General features: G+C 46.8%; 8 protein-coding genes across 8 annotated transcripts; 4 read left to right on the top strand and 4 right to left on the bottom strand.

Annotated features, from left to right (window-relative positions):
* Positions 1–3,189: 3,189 nt before the first annotated feature.
* FSST1_001664 (NAD(P)/FAD-dependent oxidoreductase) lies at positions 3,190–4,368 on the top strand (the record flags this gene model as incomplete). The annotated part of the gene is made up of 1 exon (XM_083227578.1): positions 3,190–4,368. One exon carries the CDS (start codon positions 3,190–3,192, stop codon positions 4,366–4,368), a length of 1,179 nt encoding a protein of 392 aa, XP_083091846.1.
* Positions 4,369–4,913: 545 nt separating this feature from the next.
* Positions 4,914–5,985, top strand: FSST1_001665 (uncharacterized protein; the record flags this gene model as incomplete). Its single annotated transcript, XM_083227580.1, has 3 exons — positions 4,914–5,016; positions 5,072–5,478; positions 5,527–5,985. 3 exons carry the CDS (start codon positions 4,914–4,916, stop codon positions 5,983–5,985), a joined length of 969 nt encoding a protein of 322 aa, XP_083091847.1.
* Positions 5,986–6,431: 446 nt separating this feature from the next.
* Positions 6,432–9,817, top strand: FSST1_001666 (mediator complex, subunit Med5; the record flags this gene model as incomplete). Its single annotated transcript, XM_083227581.1, has 5 exons — positions 6,432–7,188; positions 7,242–7,498; positions 7,546–8,121; positions 8,169–8,706; positions 8,754–9,817. The coding sequence occupies 5 exons, from the start codon at positions 6,432–6,434 to the stop codon at positions 9,815–9,817; spliced, it is 3,192 nt and encodes a 1,063-aa protein (XP_083091848.1).
* Positions 9,818–11,707: 1,890 nt separating this feature from the next.
* Positions 11,708–12,133, top strand: FSST1_001667 (uncharacterized protein; the record flags this gene model as incomplete). The annotated part of the gene is made up of 1 exon (XM_083227582.1): positions 11,708–12,133. One exon carries the CDS (start codon positions 11,708–11,710, stop codon positions 12,131–12,133), a length of 426 nt encoding a protein of 141 aa, XP_083091849.1.
* Positions 12,134–12,211: 78 nt separating this feature from the next.
* On the bottom strand, positions 12,212–12,900 carry FSST1_001668 (uncharacterized protein; the record flags this gene model as incomplete). The annotated part of the gene is made up of 2 exons (XM_083227583.1): positions 12,212–12,733; positions 12,802–12,900. The coding sequence occupies 2 exons, from the start codon at positions 12,898–12,900 to the stop codon at positions 12,212–12,214; spliced, it is 621 nt and encodes a 206-aa protein (XP_083091850.1).
* A 547-nt stretch (positions 12,901–13,447) lies between these two features.
* On the bottom strand, positions 13,448–14,982 carry FSST1_001669 (uncharacterized protein; the record flags this gene model as incomplete). The annotated part of the gene is made up of 3 exons (XM_083227584.1): positions 13,448–14,453; positions 14,519–14,770; positions 14,816–14,982. 3 exons carry the CDS (start codon positions 14,980–14,982, stop codon positions 13,448–13,450), a joined length of 1,425 nt encoding a protein of 474 aa, XP_083091851.1.
* Positions 14,983–15,325: 343 nt separating this feature from the next.
* FSST1_001670 (2OG-Fe(II) oxygenase) lies at positions 15,326–16,652 on the bottom strand (the record flags this gene model as incomplete). Its single annotated transcript, XM_083227585.1, has 2 exons — positions 15,326–16,085; positions 16,141–16,652. The coding sequence occupies 2 exons, from the start codon at positions 16,650–16,652 to the stop codon at positions 15,326–15,328; spliced, it is 1,272 nt and encodes a 423-aa protein (XP_083091852.1).
* Positions 16,653–17,723: 1,071 nt separating this feature from the next.
* FSST1_001671 (uncharacterized protein) lies at positions 17,724–18,539 on the bottom strand (the record flags this gene model as incomplete). Its single annotated transcript, XM_083227586.1, has 1 exon — positions 17,724–18,539. One exon carries the CDS (start codon positions 18,537–18,539, stop codon positions 17,724–17,726), a length of 816 nt encoding a protein of 271 aa, XP_083091853.1.
* Between the last annotated feature and the right edge of the window lie 901 nt (positions 18,540–19,440).

Below are 19,440 nucleotides of genomic sequence, written 5' to 3' on the forward strand. Positions count from 1 at the left end.
CGTACACCGTCATATCTCGCCTCACATTGGGCTCTCACCACCGTTTTTGATGCACATCAAAAGGAGAAGGGGTAAGGGGAGGATGGAAAATCGTCATGGGTAGGGGGGACATCTTGCAGACGGATACACATCCTGAACCCACAAGGCTACTGTAACTACATACAAGACATTCCCGTCTGCGTCATTGCATTGGTCAAACAAGAACATGAGTTTCTTAGACGGGGAGGCTAACATATCCTGTATCTCTATTGACTCTCAGTCTGAGACCTCAGACTCCTCTACCAACACTGACTCTATCCTCGGCCGTCACACGTCAAACCTACTTAGAGCCTCAACCGTGCCCCACAAGCTTGTTCTTCACAAAAGTGCTGGTGGTGCAAAAACGGCTTCTAGCTTGAGCGTCTCGACCAAACAGAGGCCCGTGATCTCGAGGTTTGGCCGGCATTCTCCCCATCTCAGCAGTGAACCCCTTGCAGCGCCTAGACGGCCTGATGCTCAAAAAGGCATGATGCATCTTTGTCAAAAAACTGAAGCATCTCGCCTCTCAGATCAGCCGTCGTGACACGTGATGACGACACTGATCTTTCCAACTCGGTTTGTCTATGCGAAAATCACCAATGCCACTTACGAAATAGCCTCAGCAGCAGAAAGAGGCTCATGGACCTTCTGTGTCTGGCTTAAACCGTTCTAGACTCTGCCCCATCTGTGTATGTGCTTGGCATTTCCCCGGTCTTTGACAGGGCCTCTTTGCTGCAAAGAATCCTCTATTGAAGCCCCATCCTGTCAACTTTATCCTTGCTTCTGATGTTTGTTTTGACGTCGTTGGAGATATGACATAAGGCTCTCTCATCAAAAAGGCTGCACGTCTGCAAAAAAGGCTTGAACCGATCTTACTCGCATACGCAATCGCAATAACAATCAGCGATGATCTAATTCCCATATTGCAGATAAGACCTGTCAACTCAGGGGAGGTTTTGCTGACCGTAACAAGTGACGGTGGAGGGTTGCCTTGCGGCAAACTTTTGCATCATATTACAGCACCTCTCTGGGATATGACGTTGAGCCACACCGTCAACATAAGGGGCCTCTCGTACTTGACAGTTTTTCAACCTTCTCCTTTATGTGTTCATGACAATAAATGGATACTGATCATGTCATTGCGAGTACATACTGGTCTACACTCGGACGTATTTTCTTACCGTAGAGGTTGTCTTCGCCAGTTGAGATGAAACCGCGGGTGTCTTTCCATCAGGATAACTGGACTGGCAATGCTAGCATGCAACCGTCCATCGTCACCGTAAGCGTCACCGTCTCCATCTTTATTGTGTTTGATCTCGATAACGGTTTCCCCATTAGGCATTTGCACCTAATTCTTCATCGAGATACTGCGATCTAATACCGTATATAGGTAACACTGCATTATGGAAGGCAACGGTTCCAGATCGAGATTGACGTACATCAACGTCTCTAGAAACGGACTGGAGCTGGGCGTGATGATAAATGAGAGTAATTTAATGATATGCTACTTAAGAATATCCGAACATTGTCGTCATTCATGTTAATCTACAATAACTGATGATGGTGTTGGGGTGTAGCTTTAAACGTGCGAAGACAAGATTATTGAAATTCATGATTCAGGAGCTTATGACGATGCCATACATTGTTTGTTATCGTTTTTTCTCTGTTAGTTTTTTTCATAGTAATACAACCTCTTATAGTTTAACAAGCAAAGTGTTTGATGTTGTAGTTACTACTGTTTCTTCGATCAAGACTACTTCGCAAGTTGCTTGACTGAAATCAGTCTGAGTGGCCAGTAAGAAACAATATCTTCGTTGACGAAAAATAACCACGTGATACTGACCAATAAGACCCCCTGCACAATGTGTATGTAATTCTACTCCAATCATAACAATTTGCTATCGTTCGGAATGTGAAGCTAAGTTGGTAGTTGAAAGGTTGTATCAAGAATGGAGATTTGGTGTCGCATCGCTTAACCTATAGCATAGCCGAGAACTCCGGCTTTTGTGAGCCAAGAAGTTATGAGATGAGATAAAGCAAATTGATTAAAGAGGAGTGTCATTTTAATCATATACAAATATTTTGTTCATATTCAACACATTCGTTCTTGTAAGTATTGCAGTTATCTTGCAGAAGCATGTTGAATTAAAGTCGACAGCTTGAGGTGGGCTCCCAAGCCAACTTGACTACAACTCGGTAATGACTCTTCTTGGCTCAGCTGTCTCTCACTCAGTCGAATGCTGTTAAAGACTTTGACCTCCTGATATTACTTGGGCGTGTTGTTGTAAAGCTTGGTTATTAAAAATAAAAGATAGCATGATTTAAACCAATTACCCACATATAGACCAGTTCTTTCCCTGCTTTTACGCATTTCAAGCTTGTTTAGAGTTTTTTGATCTTCCAGTACCTGATTTCTGAGAGCTAGCCAGGTAGCTAGAAACAGATACAGGGTCCAGACTCCCGGCAGTTGAGAGGGTAACATTGCGGACCTTGGCTGCATGTGAAAGCGGCTGCAGTTTGACAACTTACAAATGTAACAGAAATAGCTTGAAGGGAGATATGTCGGTATTCGAGGATAGAAAAGATAATAAATCAAATGTAAGCTACATGTTTCCAATTCTCGGTTTCGCATCTAGCTCATGACCAACTCTTTACAATATGTAATCAACACCAGCCATTACAAACTCCCCAAACTATAGCGGAGCGGATCTCAGAGAGCCGCCTAACAAAAGTCTCCGAAACCCGCGCGAGAGGGAACCTCAGAGCGTCAAGCAGCGTAATTGGTCAGTTTTAACCAACTATCATCTATAGGACGCCGCTAAAACCATGCCGCGCGCGGCGTGGCAGCTAATTTAAATTTTGTCTCGTAAGCAGCCTACAACTCCAACATGCACAAGCTGAGAAATTGCATTGCAGAGTCGCACTTTGCTGTGCTACAGCAAGACATGGACGGATTGATGAGTTTGTAATATGCCGAAGAAGTATCCGGAGGTCAAATGAATTTTGTATATAGATCTCGTCGGGTCCGGCTCTGGGTCAAGAATCTCTTCTCTCAACTCAACCCACATTACAACAATATCACAGCAATCAATTGAATCTTCAATTGCATCTTCAATTATTACAACGACAGTGATACATACTCATATTGATACATCCAAAACTCCACTTAACATGTCTGGCATGAAAACCATCGTGGTCCTAGGCGCAGGCCCAGCTGCCATGCCCATCATCCGTCAAACAATGGTCAACCAAGTCCTCAAGCGCGACGACCTCAAGATTGTCGTCGTCTCTCCCAACACCCACTTCCACTGGCCCGTTGCAATGCCTCGTGTCGTTATCCCCGGCCAAGTACCAGATGACAAGGCCTTTGTTCCCCTTGAGCCTACTTTCGCAGACTATCCCTCCGACAAGTTCGAGTGGATTCAGGGCAAGGCTGTTGCTCTTGATACTTCTTCTAACCTCGTCAGCGTTGAGCTGAACGACACTCCTACTGTCCGAGAGGTCAACTACCACACTCTAATTATTGCTACTGGTTCCCGAACACGGGACGGTATGGTTTGGAAGGGTACTGGCTCTACACAAGATACCAAGACCAAGTTGCACGATGTGCAGGACCAGATCAGCAAGGCCAAGACCATCGTTGTATCTGGTGGTGGAACGACCGGCTCTGAGACAGCTGGTGAACTTGGCTTTGAGTATTCTCAGCACGGAAAGAAGGAAGTCATATTCATCTACTCGGGCGCTCTACCCCTTTCCCCCCCTGCCACCGACACAGTCCGCAAGTCGATCGTCAAGGAACTCGAGAACCTCAAAGTCAAAAGTATGCCAAACACAAAGGTCATCAGCGCAACACCTACGCCAGGATCCTCAGACATTGTCATCGAAGTCCGCTCTTCTGATGGCACGATCAAGCAAATCACCGCCCAGGCCTACCTTCCTGCAACAGGAATTGTTCCCAACGCTGAGTTCGTCCCCAAGACGCTCCTCGACAACAATGGCTTCATCAAGCAGACCACTCGTCTCCAGGTTGAAGGACACAAGAACGTCTTTGTCGTCGGTGATGTAGGCAACCTCGAGGCCTCACAGCTCGGAATGGCAGAGAACCAGTCGATACACCTCTTCAAAAGTCTCCCTACGTATCTCGAAGGCGGTGAGGTCCCGGAGTATGTTCCTGCGAACAAGACTATGTTCGGCGTGACGCTTGGTCGAAGCAGAGCGACAGGCCAGTTCGGTACCTGGAAGTTGCCTAGTATCATGATCTGGTTCGCCAAAGGCCGGGCCTTGGGCACTGACAAGTCTGAGGCGTGGGCAGCTGGAAAGAGAACCATCATGCATACTTTTGAGAAGTAATAGGCTGCAGGGCTTGGCTTAAGCTTGGATGGCTGCGTAAAGATTCCCCTGTGTTTTACGAATATTATAGACTATAAATTTCATTAATAGCTAATCAACCCTTTATTCTTACGATGCAGCCCAAGCTAGTCATTCGATGTGACAGCTCTTCAGTAGGCATGAATCTCCTTGAACCCATGGATACCAGGAATGTCTAGCCAGTCTGGTTTAACGTCATGTTTCTGAAAACATATATCCAACTCCCAATATCCATCAGTGCCACTTAGTTTTCGGTCAGAGCCAATATATAGATATAGTAATGCACCACAGTCTGCATTTTAAAAGTCACGCCGTTAAAATTGGGTCCAGGCATTGCTTACTTGGAAGAAATGGCAATGCGGCTTTAGTAATTCAGCCTAGTGTTGTGCTACGCCCTATTTACCCTGTCAGACAATACTTTATAGTAAACAAGTCAATCTCACACACCGATTTTCGAACTCATATACTGGGGTTAACCATCCAATTGGAGATTACGCTTAGCTCAAGGTTGGGAGCAAGCTGTCAATATGTCGCTCTTTCTAAACATGATCCGTGACAGATTCATCACGATACCACCACAGGAAGAAGACTGCACAGGCAAAATATTCGTTGTGACAGGGTCAAACAGCGGTAACTCTAAACCCAATAGATCGCTCTTACTTAGAACTGATGTCGTTCTCACCAGGTATTGGCCTTGAAACAGTCCGTCATCTTACAGAACTTAAAGCCGCCAAGGTGATCTTGACATGTCGAAGTATTGAAAAGGGCGAGCAAGCCAAGAAGGACATTGAAGTATCGACTGGGAAGCGAAATGTCGTTCAAGTTTGGCATCTAGATCTCGCTTCGTATGACAGCGTTCGGGAATTCGCTTCTCGCGTCAACAAATTGGAGCGTGTCGATGCCTTCATCAACAACGCTGGCCTTCTCGATTTCAGTCGTGAGATGATTGAAGGCCATGAATCAATGTTGGCTGTCAACGTAATATCTACGGCTCTGCTTTCGCTCCTTGTCTTGCCTGCCCTAAGGCTAACAGCGATGAGGTTCAATATTGCTCCTCACCTTGTCATTGTATCTTCCGACGCAGCTTTTGATGTACGTTACTACGAGTACGCCTGACAGCTCATCACTGACAGGAACTAGTGTCGTCTCCCTATAGGTGAGCCAAACATATTTGAGGCTCTCGATGCTCAAACCAACATTCTAGAGCACTACAACAAATCAAAGCTCTTACAAGCCATGTTCATGTCTCGACTCTCCCAAGAAATTGACGCTTCTGGGAAGGGACATGTCCTCGTCAATGCAGTACACCCAGGCTTATGCTGCACACAGCTCTTCAAACACATATCTTTCCCGTTCTCCCTGTTTCTCTCTGCCCTTGTAGCGATACTTGGACGGACCCCCGAGATGGGATCTCGGGCGTTGTTGGCTGGAGCTTTTGCAGGAGAGGATCTACATGGAAAGTTCATGTTCAATGGCGAGGAGCACCAGCCTCCCAAATGTATGCAAGGGGACGTAGGCGATAAGTTGAATAGACGTGTGTGGGAGGAGCTGATGGAATTGCTCGAGGGGATCGAGCCTGGGGTGACGAATAATGTCTAGACATGGAGCGTGATTATGTACTAATATAATATCAGTCAGTCTCTGTAGTATTTTTGACTTGAAGATTTAGACAAATAAAATGTTAGTTTATCAATACCTCTCCTGCCTTTGTTTGTCGACGGCGGAATTAATCCGCACTCCAATTAAGGTCCCACCATTGCACCTTGCATTACCCAGAACCAGCATCCACCCATACACTTAGGGTGCGCGACAGCTCTATGCGCCCAGGCTTCAACAACGAGTTTATGATCTAATGGACCTCTTTTTTGGACATTATTAGTGTTTCCAGGCACTTGTAGACGGAATTGCATTTCAAAAAGCCTCTCTGCAAGGCCATCGTTCTATGGACGCGATTCAGAGCTTCTTTGTCCATCCTTGATTCATTTCGCGACACCGACTACCATCCTCTACCTCCCCTTGACGATCGATTCCGAGCCCCCTTCACTATGGAGAACCCCGCGGCAGCTGGAGATGTTATGCGTGCAGCAATTGAGTATTGGTGCCAATTTGTCGCTCGCTGTGTTTCCGAACGACTAGAGACAGACAAATTCGAGGCCTACGTCAAGATTGTCCACGATCAACATCCTCTACCTCCCACTCTCGTCGCCGACTTCTTTCTTCGCCCTCAGCCTTCAGACGACAGTAGCCTCGACCCCAGAATACCTCCATATCTCCAAGTCCTCACAAAATTGGGCTATGTTGACACACCATCAATACTAAGGGCTTTGTACAAGTACTCTTCATCCCACGCACACGCACAAGCGCAAAAAGAACACCTGCAATCAAACTCTGAAGAAGGAAAGGTAAAGGAGAAGGAAAAACAAAAGGAAAACGGGGATGACAAAGAGAAGGTTGAAGAGAAGGGGGATACGCAGCCCAAGAAGAACATCATACGGTGGAAGAGCTCTTACTGGGCTGAGGAGGTTCTCTTCTACAGACTTACTAAATCAGTAGTCGAGGGCAGAGCGATACAGGACTCGAGGACGGCTTTGGAGGTGGCCATGATCATCTCAAAATTCATGGAATTATTCACCACTGCCCTGCCCGCAACCGCCTTCGCTGCTGATATGCTTGAGCAGCAGTTCCCCAGTGGCCAACTGAGGGACGAAATGGAGTCATCGCGAGCAGCTCTAGTTGCACTACTTCTGCGCTTGTGCGAGAATAACATTCTCGTCAGCGCTATAGGTAAACCATTTGCGAAAAGTATGGCATCCGGATACCCATCCTTGGCGGCCTATTGTACTGATTAATTGTAGATGTTCGAAAAGCGCTGTCCACAAGCCTAGCAAGCTTTTTGCCTGCACTGCAGCTCGTGCCGGAGATAGCTGACAAGCTCGAATTGTTCCGCACTGAAATTCTTACCAGCTCTGACCCTGCAGACAAGAAGAAGCAGGTCGCCAACGCCGCCATGGATGAACTTCTTGATTCTACTGTTGGTCTGGAGAACTTTGTGGTAGCACCGATTTCTGTCAGCAATACGAGAGCAGGTTTGTATATTTATCTCAATGCTGCGGTGAGTATGTCGACTTCTTAGGCTATATCATATACTAACTGACCTAGCTTATTGGACGCCCCATCTTGGACGATCATGCTCTGTTTTCCTACATGAGTAATAAGTACGGAGCAGATATCCAGTCAAGTGCTATTGATTTAATTCTGGCATCATTCGACATTCTGGCTAATGCTGTGTTCCGTAATGAGGGACAGAAGGACGCCCACCTCCTGCGCTCATTTCTGATCAACAAACTCCCCTTGCTATTATATCAACTGCTGCCTCCTGGCTTCTCAGGCACATCGGCTGAATTCTGCATCACAGAAGCGCTCACTCATGTGGACACCAGCCTATTCCCTACGGCCTCGCTCATGTTTGATGAGTCTAGGAATAACAACCCCTATACTGAAAGTATTAGAGAGGAATTTTGCGCCGCCTGTGTCCTTCACGGGCTTGTACAACGGGAGCACGTTGAGAGAATCCTGGGCGAGATTTCACTTTCATATGAGCCGTCTTTGCAGAAACACTCCAAGGACAAGCTGGTGCAGGATTGTTTATCTGATATAGACAAGATCCAGGGTTTGGTTCGGGAGCTTGACAAGACGGATGGCAATGTTGGGGCTGTTTGTCAAGCCCTCGTCGAGGTACGTATTCTTAAGTCCTCATATTGGCAGTATCTAACGGACCATAGGTGCTGCGGCAATCATGCCACAACAAAGAGACAATGTCTCTGAAACTACTCTGTAGTCAGTTGGCAGCAAAGCCCCAGTCACTGGATGTTATCCTCCTTTTTGAGAAACTGCCAAACATACTCGAACCTTTGTGTCAGCTACTCGACAACTGGCGATACGAGGAAGACCAAGGCGAATATCAGCCTGTGTACGAGGAGTTTGGAGCAGTCTTGCTTCTTGTATTCGCCTTTACGTATCGATATAACCTTAACGCAGTGGACATTGGCATTACAGCCCCAGACTCATGGGTAGCTAGGATAATCGGCCGCGGGCATATTGGACGACAAGGTGACGAGCTTACACAGCGGGAGAATGATCACATCAACGGCTGGGTCCATGGTCTCTTTGACACAGAGGCTGGTGGTCTCGGTGACGAGTTGATGTCTTCTTGTCCGCCACAGGAATTTTATCTCATAGTGGCACCCCTTTTCCAGAGCATCGTGGTTGCGTACACGTATGGCTATCTGAACGATGAAAGCCTCAAGGGAGGAATAGAGTGTAAGTACTCTAACCATGGATGATTAGGCATGTGCTAACTCGGATAGACCTCGTGGATACCTTCTTGCTGCCATCCCTTGTCCCAGCAATTCGGTTTCTAGCAGATTACCTATGGATCGACCAGAAGGAACAAAAGTCCATCATCAAGATCCTACAGCTTATTCTACTTCCAAGTTCAATTTCTGGGGAAGCAAGCACAATGCTTTCGTCTGTGAAGAATCTTATTGCAAAGCCTTTGGAGCATGCTCTGCGAACATATCAACGCCGGGATCCTAAGAACCAAGACATTGAACCTCTTCTGAGAACTCTCAAGGAGAGCATTCCTCTATCACGCCGAACAGGGGGCACAGATCTTAACGAGCTTGAATCATGGACGGCTACACCTCCGAGTGGCCTCTCCAGTGCCGTCAAGCTCACCATTCAAGGCCTCGTTCACTGGAGCATACATCCTGCTATGAACAGTATGCCGACTTCTTATACTCATCGGCAAATCCTGGCTGGACTCAAGATTTTGGGCCCCAGACGACTGTTGCATGTGATCCTGGAGGAAGTAAGACAACACACGGCAGCTGGAAGCGCTAATATTATCTACGACGTGGCTATGTCGTTGATTTGCGCGCCAGACGCCGTGAAAGACACCCCGGTAACGGGCATGCTTGATGCCAATGGCAACATGCTTCCGCCAATTCAACGTCAGCGAACCCTCCGTGATCTTCTCAAGGTGGAAGTCGAAGGTTGCAGGAAGCTTCAAAAGGAAGACCCTGTGTTGGCTGAGCATGTGGTACGCTTGCACCGTCGAGTCGAGGCGCAGATGATTATTCCTCAGCCACAAGGAATGCTTCAGCCAGCGGACATGTCACTCAACCTTGCCGACGATACTGCTGCTCTCGGGGATGCCATGGCTGCTGCAGCTTCAGGAGTTCAGGGCGATAACATGTCGGTTGACAATCTGGCTCTCGATGTTAGTATGGGAGGTGTGTCGTCTGACATGGGGCTCGGGTCTGCCACTGATGGTGGGAATCTGGATCCTTCCGGCGATGCAGCTATGTTTGAAGGGTTTGACACACAGGACATGGACAATTTTAACTGGGACATCACCGACACATTCTAGGTGAAAGAATGCCCATCACGGCGGAGGTACTAAGTTATGGGGCATGCGGCGTCTGGTTGCTTACGGGTTCAGGATAACCAAATATTACTTCAATAGAGGTAATTACACTAGTGCTGACGCTCTTCTCATCGATAGATAACCGTATTGGAATACTAGGAACAATACACCACACTTCCATAGTTCAGCAACTTGTTCCGACGTAATGAGTGAGCTGTCATCAAGCACCAAGAAGGCATCGGTTCGTGGTCTAGTATGGTTATGGCATCCCGTTCCACACCGAAAAGGTCCCCGGTTCAATCCCGGGCGGAACCACACTTTTTGCTCGTTGAGTGTCTGTTGGCTTTCTGTTGATGCTGTGTAACATTCATGACTACACTATGGCTGGGCTCTGGGTGTTGGTGATGCTAGCTGTCAGTTGGTTCGTGAATGACGAGTTATAGGTGCATCTATGTGGATGTCCTTCTAAAGTTTAGATTTAGAAAGTAAAATTGTCTATATTTGTTTTATCAAATAGAATGGCATCTATGAGAAGTAATATCCAACTCAACCGTTCTATTATATTTACATCTAGAGCTAACAGTAGACTAGGCCCTGCATCATGCAGCTAGGCCAATCCTTGTATAGATAATAACAAAGGGTATATCAGGTACTACTAGATTACACCGGCAAAGACAAAAAGTAAACCAGCTGTATTCATCGACCACGCCAGGAGTCGAACCTGGAATCTCTAGAGGGATCAGTTGCTGAGGACCGAAATCTAGCGCCTTAGCCATTAGGCCACGCGGCCTGATCTTGTTGATGCAAGATGTGTCTCTGTTGCCGTTCTCATGCTCCTGCAGCAAATTGTCGGGCAAGCCTGGCGCTGTTGCTTCATGCCAGCCTCTCATGACCATCTTCTACAATCAAATCTCATGTTTCTTGGTCGGTTTGAAAAATCCCACGCGAATCGGGATTGGAGTTATATAAAGGGTCTTGGGTTGGTATACCAAGTGAAGTTTTCAAGTCCTCAATGGCCAATGGCAGGGTGCTGCTGTTTTGCATACCTACCTAAGTAGGTAGTGATGATTGTTTCTCGTTGAACTTGAGTATGGGCTCTCTATGTTTGCTAGCTCTATAAAACGAAGGTGTCCGAATATGACATGGTTGGGAACGCTGAACGAGTCCAATTAAAAAACAGTAAAGGGGAATAATTAGCCTAAGGTGATCGGATAATAATAAGAGGCTGAGATGCGTCAGAAATATTCAGTCTGGAAATTTTACCTCATTTTCAAGTCACGTAGCGCTTACCATCTATTTAGCATGGGGCGATGCAAGGCATATTTTGTGACGATGACGAGGGCCGGAAAGGGCATTTCGTATTTGGAGGCTGAGTCAAAACAGCTTATAAAGTGGGAGCAAGACATTCAGCTGCAATCGAAACTTGGTCCAACCATTGTAATTCTGCTGATTTTGTTCTGAAGACAAAAGGTAATCTGACTTACACGATATAGATACCCCTGTGAATGAAGCTTGATATTTGTGGACTATTTCTATCGTATACCTCCTGTCTTCTGATAGTGGAAACTGGAAAGTAAACACATTAGACGCTAGTGATCTATTAAAACAACAACCCATTGCCCTATTTAGCTATAATGTTCGAAGGTCATAAGACTGCCCGGCCTGGCCGAGTCAGCTGGGTTAGGAGCGCCCGACTACATTGGGAGACAGGCCATGGATATTTGGTGATTTTCCGCGATTACCAAAGTCCAATACTAGCTTTTTCCCTCGCCTTGTAGCTTCGAGTCACAAGAGGTAGGGCTAAAAGAGCAACCTTATTCTCACATGTATATATAAACCCTTAGATTCAAACTCACAGTGATACATATGCTCTCATCATCACCTACGCACAAAATGTCTCCAAAAGGCTTCTTCAGAAAGTACTTGAACTTTCAACGGAAAAAGAAACAAGAAGAAACCGACAAGTCCAAACCAGCCGCAACACCTGTCAAATCCACTCCAAACAGCATACCAGATGTTGTGGAACAACTTCAAAAGAGGCCTGTAAACAGACCCAAGTCTACCCGTCCTCGGTCTACTTATACCAGTCCCCAAACTGCCAACGACGGAGGGACCTGCCTCCTGGGGAACCTTTACGGAGGGTCTTCAACCACTGGGGCTCACCATGGCCATGGCCATAAGGATGGAGGCCATTGGGGATGGTCAGGCGTAGAAAACGGTGCAGGCGGTTCTCATCATGATAGTGGAGATCACAGCAGTGGAGGATGTAGCAGTGGTGATAGTGGCGGCGGTGGAGGAGATTGCGGCGGAGGAGATTGATGATGGGCGTTCTGAATATTGGTTGATTGTGCTGGGATTCCTGGTGTTTGGGAGAGAAATGGCAATTGTTGGAGCTATTCAAGACGCCTGGCCAAGTATTTCCTTCAGACAGCCGACGGACGATTCCACGGAACCGCTCACATCCAATTCCCGATAAATCACCCATGTATCATTATTTTCTTTGCCGGGAAGCTTAATGAGTTGGTTGCTCTTAATGATGTCACGCAGAACGGACACGTCTGTTAATTTTGACTTGCTGCCCTTCTGACGATCAGGAGTCGAGAGTCTCTGCTCAAGAATATCGGGATCGCAGCGTAGGTTGATCCAGTAGATGGGGACGCCACTATTGCGAGCAATGTCTAGATGTTCGTGAAGAAAGTCATCATCTCTCTGGTTATCCGCCGCTAGGCATGCTGTCATAAGAATAGTGTCACCGTCTTTTGCACGTTTACCCAGCTCCTCAAAGATAGGGGCTCGAACCAAGCAACGCAGCTCGTGGTGTCTGTCACTTCGGTCGGGAATGACTGCAGCCACCGGATCGATGAGTAGATGGTTATCAAGCAGACAGGAGGACCCGTCGTCAGGGAGGTGTTTTTGAAGCTGTTTGAGAATCGTAAATTTGCCTGTGCCTGGAAAGCCGTTTAAAACGATGATTTTGCCAGAGCTACTAGACTCCGTTTGAACGATGTTGGGATTTGGTGTTGCAAATCTTCAAAGTTTGGCAGTGCTGTCGCGCCATGAGATCTTGAGTATCTGCGAAGCGACATTGTGGAAGCCTCCGTTAGTGGTGAGAAGAGAGAAAGTAAAGCAGAGCATGTTGCCGTACTTACGGGAGAAATGTATCACGTGTATGCATTAACTTCCTATTGACTCACTGCAGCGAGGTGTATGTAATCTGTTCAATATTCGTATAATTCAAAGACGAGTGGCGCAGTGCTATTCTTCGAACCTAAACTTTTTCTCAAAGAGAGAGACACGCACCTTGAACTCTCTTCTTCTGCTGCACTACTCTTTGCTTTTCCTGCTATGATAGGTTCGAGTTAACACTTATGACCCTTATTTAGTTCTGGTTACTATATGCATAAGAATTATGCAAGGTGGCCGAACAGACAAACTATGGGTTCAAAAGAGATGTTCCATAGGTATTTTTTATTATATCTCAAAGGTATTATACCCCTTTAACTAACACATTCTGGTTCGACTCCTTGACAATGCCTCCAAAACTATATTCAGCGAGTGTTCAAAGCGAGACTTCCCCTTATAAAAGATTACATTGATTAGGTGTACTGAAATTACAGTGAGATCAAGACTCCATTAATCCTCTGTCAAATCAATAATTTCAAGAGCAGTAGCAGCTGTACGCTTCTTTCCGACCACTGGTGGCTGTGACGTGGTCGTCTGGTCCGGTCCCGGGCCAAGTCGTTCAATACTAACATAGTTTGGACCGAGTAGTATCTTTAGATACTCGACTTTGAACTTCCCAAACTCTGCGGCGCACTCGTCCCGCCGTTCCTGCCATCTCTGCATTGCAACATCTTCAGGTCGGCATGTCTTTGTTACGACCATTGTGTTCGGATTTGTAGACCGGTCCGTTACGTGGGTACAGCCAACGCCGGCGTCTTCAATATTCCTGTGGAGATGGTAGCGACGATTCTTGTTCATCGGAAACCTTGCAGTCATCTGGGTTGGGTGTGTAAGGAATGCGCTCAAGCGTTCGCAATCACTGCACGGGCACTTCGAGCCTGCCATAGACCAATCCACAGGTCTCGAGGGTTTGGGTCCAAGATATCGTTCGAGCATGGCCAAAACGAGGACGGAGAAGAATTTTTGATACAATGGTGTGGTAAGTAGCATGCTTCCCTGTCCCATGTGCTCAATACTGCACTGCAAGAAAGGTATCCACATAGTAAAGAGTTCGACCGGTGGGATTTTGTCGGCTTGCTTGATGAGCTTGGTCATGAACTGATCTGTAAGGTTGTCCATCTCCGTGCTAATTTTAGAGAGAGATACGAAGAATTTGACCAGAGTCTCGTGCGTGATTGCAGTTTCCAGCTCACGTCGAACTCGACACAAGTCTATGCCCACTCCGCCCATCTGCCATGGGTCACGCACCCTCTTCCTTTCTTGCGCACTCAAGACTCTTGGGTTACGCAGTAACGTAAAATCCTGTGAGGCAATGAACGAGCGGGCCATAGTTCTATAGAGGTTCATAGATTCTGTTGAAGGGAGTGTTTCGGTAGCAGTGACAGCTACTAGTTGAGATAGAACCTTGAAGCGGAACGATGGTGCTGATGTCTGCTTTTCAAAAACGGGTACCACCCTGAAATTCGATTTAGCTTGATGAACGAGAACTGCGTTACACACATAAGAGAATAGAATACATACGACTCAGTTAAGAAAATGATGGGATCCTCAAAGTACATTGCCATGTTGATAACAGATAACCCGTCCTTAGCGGTAGCATCCCTAAGGCCATGACCGTCGAGAAACTTGCGAATCATCTGTTGAGCCCAGTCAATTATAGACCCAGGAGTAGGTAGAGCATTAGGAGGTAAGTCCCTATGAAGAGGAGTCAGGTTACTGAGAGCCTCAAGTTTGTGGCTTGGCCCATCATGCGACGACATGGCAAGCGATAATCTCGAAAAAAGTTAGCCAGGGACACACCGGAACGCGATATCATACCCTCTCTTGACCATGTTGAACCGCTCCAAAGTCTTCGCTTCACCATCATCCCTGATGAGCCATTCCCTCAGCCAGCTGTACCACTCAGATGGTATGACACTACTAAGCTTCGCGAGAACATTCTCAACTAGCATGTGCTTCTTGTGTAGCAAGGCGGCTTTGAGCATATTTGACACCATTGATTTGTCTGTCGAACGGGTTCCTCGACTTTCTAAATGAGGCACCGCATACTCAATGAAATTCACCAGGGTAGCAAGCAAACAATCCTCAACATCTGGTTTTGTACAGAGCTGTGCGAGCCAATTAATTTGTGTCTGGGGTATTTTCTCCATTGGGCCGCCAGAATAACTCTGGGACTGGCAGAGGAAGTCGCTGATTGAGTCGTAAGGAACTATTATTGCACCCTGCTTCGTGTAAATATGCTGAATGACAGCTAATGAAGTACGAGACTTACACCAATATGATACCAATGGGTTGCTTGGGCGCCCTGCAGGTTACAGTCAGCCAAGATCAGAATATGCAGAGATATCTGCTGTGAGGATCAAGACGAACAGTATTGCCCGTGTGTCCTTCATAATCTTCCTTGGCGGCACTTATATCATCAAAGACGGATGGCTCAAGAAGGTGATCCTCTTCAATACACATCTTGCCCGAAACGACGTTGTCGCCCAAGTCTTTGGTGATCTTGACACTGAATTCTGATTCAAAGACTTCGTCGATGCAGTGGTATCCTGCATCGGAATCTTCGCCGTACTGTAAATCATAAGGATCAAAGGCACCACTGCCACTCTCCATCTTTTCTACAAGTGCAATAAATATTGCAACTGGAAGCCCATTACACGCTTGCCGAAGGGCCGTGACACGGGTCATGTCTGCTCCTTTTAGTGTTATGTAGGATATGTTGGCTTCTGTGTACTCATGATCCAGTACGTGGTACACGTATGGGCTCTGGCGGGAGTCTTGGTCTTGGGCGAGCCATCTTCTGATGCAGTGTCGGAGCGGCTGCAATGCAGATTGTCTAAGGGCAGCAGATGGTGCTGGTAGCGATTGATCGACGGCAAGATTATAAGTCAGAACCCAGCGGTAACCTGAAGTAACCGGAAGGACTTCATGTGATACGTCCGAGTACCAACCAGCACAAGAAATGGGATACTCGGATGACTTGTAAACCATTTTCTCGCCACAATGCTTCAAAACGACTTCGCCACCACTGTGCTTAGATGGGAGGCTAATGACGAGAGTACCAAACATGCCAGGAATCTTTTCAGTACTGCGTCCGTATGAGTCAACCGCCAGTGGGTATTGTTATATTAAAGAATACTCACTCAGTATGTTGTTTAAACATGGCACCCTCCTCGTAAAGCAGCATCTTGTAAATTTCGGCACGAATAGGTGTGTTAATTCCCATCTGGTGAGCAGCCGTCTGGCTTATACTGTCGAGATAGGCAGGCCATTCTGCCGACCCTATCGTGAATTGTGAAGGATCAAGTTCCCATGTGTCTCGGACAGAAGTGTCGACAAAAGTATCGATCCCTTTGCCAAAGGGGGCCTGGCGTGCTTTGGTGATGATTTGACGGGCCTGCGATTCAACAAGCGGCAGGGCAACATTACCAACTTCATTCACAGAGATGCTGAAGTCAGAAGGGGGTTTGATTCCTGCCCCAAAGGCAAATTTCCCGGGAGGTTTTATGTTCTGGATGATTTCCAGGAGATCAGTGTGAAAGTCATCGTTGAAATCGAGTGTGCTCAAGTCACTGGTAACGCTTGAATTGTCATCAAAGTCGGCTAGGCCCGAGGGTGGTCCTAAGGCTGGGACATCCGTCCCAAAGGATGCCATTTTGGACAAAGTTAGAGGTATCACGACCGTTGGGTTCTTACCGTTGGTACCTGAGAGAGGAACTAGAATGCAGGTAGGAAAGGGGACGCGTCGTGTTAAGAGTTTCGATAGTGGACCTACATATAAGCGATGAACCAATGACGTAAGGGGATTCTGCGTGTAAGTGAGCTTTAACTCGCCTCTTTTTTGCTTTTTCGAGCTGAACAATAAGAAAAGAAATGATGTAATATAGAATATAACTCAACAGGTTTTAAGGCGCAGACTATAGCTACTGAATGATATCAGAAGCACTTGTTACAACTTCCAGAGTTCTTTTATTCCCCCCTCTGTCTTTGTGCTCTACTGTTTTCTCCACGGTGTTGTTGAAAGCTTAAATACGCCACGCCGTCGTTGTGAATCCAACGTCTTTCTCTACTGTCGTAACTGATTAAACGAAAAAAACTCCTAGCTTATTTTTAAGATAAGCGAAGCTCTTTAAATATATTCGAGAAACTGCTGAAAATCTATTCTGGCTTTAGCACTCCTTACCACCAGTGCTTATCCTTTAAACTCCTACTGGTCATAACCATATGCTGAGGGAGCAAGACGAGACTGTCTATATAATTCATTTTTGCAATTACTTTGGTACATACGACCAAAGGTAGTGGAAAATACGGGATCCCGTCCGCTCTCCCATAGTCAAGCCACTAACCGGCGGATTAGTAGTTGGGTCGGTGACGACCAGCGAATCCCCGCTGTTGTATGTTTTTTGCCGTTATACTTCGAGAACGTGGTTAAAGAAACACATATCCGTACTTCAATCCTTTTTGGGTTTATTGTCTGCCATTGCTCGTGGCTTTCTACCCGCACCCTGTTATCTGATATAAGTTATGCGCATTTGCCTTACAATGGCGTGGTAGTCCTTTCACATACAAGGACTAGACTAGCTAACAGGAGGGCAAAATTGTCCATGGTTGTGTATGAATTAAATCATCTTAAGTAAATAGTTCTATACGGTAAACAAATATGGATATCATCAAACCCCGTCAAAGAAAAGTCGCTAACTCTATACACTACACCCCATCGAAACACTTATGCTACAGCAGCGGCGGCGGCAGCGGAGCTAGAAGAAGCTGAAGAAGCCGAAGCACCAGCGGTAGCGTTATCCCTCTGGACCTTCTGCCAGATAGACATGCAGCTCATGACAGCCATCAAAGCCCACATGTTGCCCAACTCGCCTGTGGCACCACTTCCCCGAAACTGGAACTCTCCAACACCCGACATGGTCTTCCAGCAGCTGGCATTTCCCCAAACTCCCACAATCTCCTTTCCGTCGCTGGTATAGCCCTCGCCGCTGCTGCTGCTGCTACCCTCTGGGAAATCCTCTTCGCTAGATGAGTATTCTTCCTTGGTGTTAGTGCTACCGAGACGGACGAGCTTGTAGCCGCCCCATTTGGACTGTCCGACACTCTTGACTTCAGCACCGCGCGATCGGCGCCATTCGAAGCGTTCGATACGCTGCTCTGGACCGTCGCCGACGAGGCATCCGAACCAGAAACGGCCCTTAAGTCCCTTAGGTCGGCGCAGAGTTTCTTCGTGGATACCTTTTCCAGAAGGCAGCGTGATGAGGTAGTCATCGTGGTATTGCTTGATTCGTGATGAGGTCGCGATGGCGGGCGACTCAGGAGTAGGGCCTTTGTGAAGGACGATATCGCCGTATAAGCCCTTGGTGAAGCTAATCGTGTACATGGGCTCAGCGTCGGGTGGGCCAAGACTTATGTTCATGCTTGTGAAGCAGGCATATTTCTTCCATGAGTTTTGGTATGACATGCGGATGGTGTTTGGGATATCTTGAAGCTCTTCAGCTGACAGCTGAGAGGTGTTGAATTTTGAACTTGAGTTGCCCATTGTGTAAGATGTGATGTGGAGTATTTGTGAGTGGTTTGTAGTTGAATGAAAGAAAGACTGAGATGTGATGGTTATCTTGGTAGTTGTCTTGATAGTTGTGATGTCTATGATATGCTTTCATTACTGGAAATTCCTCCTACTTATATACTTTGAAGCTGTGATACTCAATATTACTCAATATGATACTGAGTGATGGAGAGCGCTGCATTGATACTGCTTTAGGAAAGGATCGGCGAATCCTTCGAGCCTTTTAGTGCCGCTGAGGCAAAGCTGCAGTCTTAGCTCCACCAAGCTCGGTGTTGGCGGCATGCTATGACGTGGGTAAGGGTGCCCTGTAAGGCTGTCAACTCCTCTTTCTGGCTTCGTTTCCCCATTCGGGGACCAACCAGAGTGTTGCACAATCCAAGCCCAATAGATCGTGTTACTGATGAGGAAACTATGAGGGCTATCAATCTCTAGATCTAGAGGAAATTGCTTGTTTCTGCTGCGCCATTCCATTGGGTCGATCATTGGCAGTGCACAACACAGCCTTGATCAGCCTTGATATAAATGTCGTAACGGTAAGGAGTAGATAGCTGGAGGACATGTACAGCGGAATGTTTAGTTATTCAATCACATTCTAACCCACTTGAGCTTGAGTGGCCATTCTCTGTTCCTTACCATTAACCCAAGCTTCCTGCTTCTCGCCGATTCATTGAGGTTGTATGCATCTTCTCCGTCTTCGCTATCGTGCTTACTGCCAGCGCTACAAATGAACGCATACGGAAGTCTCGTTGTTATTCGATATCGAAAATAAAGTTGGATCGATGTGACCTTCTCTCATGCGGAAGCAATCGTCATTGCAAATATCACCGGTAACATGCCAGAATAATTTCTTCAACGCAACTGTGGGTAGCATGAA

Source organism: Fusarium sambucinum, chromosome IV (assembly GCF_050947815.1).
Source record: "Fusarium sambucinum isolate potato_lamoka chromosome IV, whole genome shotgun sequence".
NCBI lineage: Eukaryota > Fungi > Ascomycota > Sordariomycetes > Hypocreales > Nectriaceae > Fusarium > Fusarium sambucinum.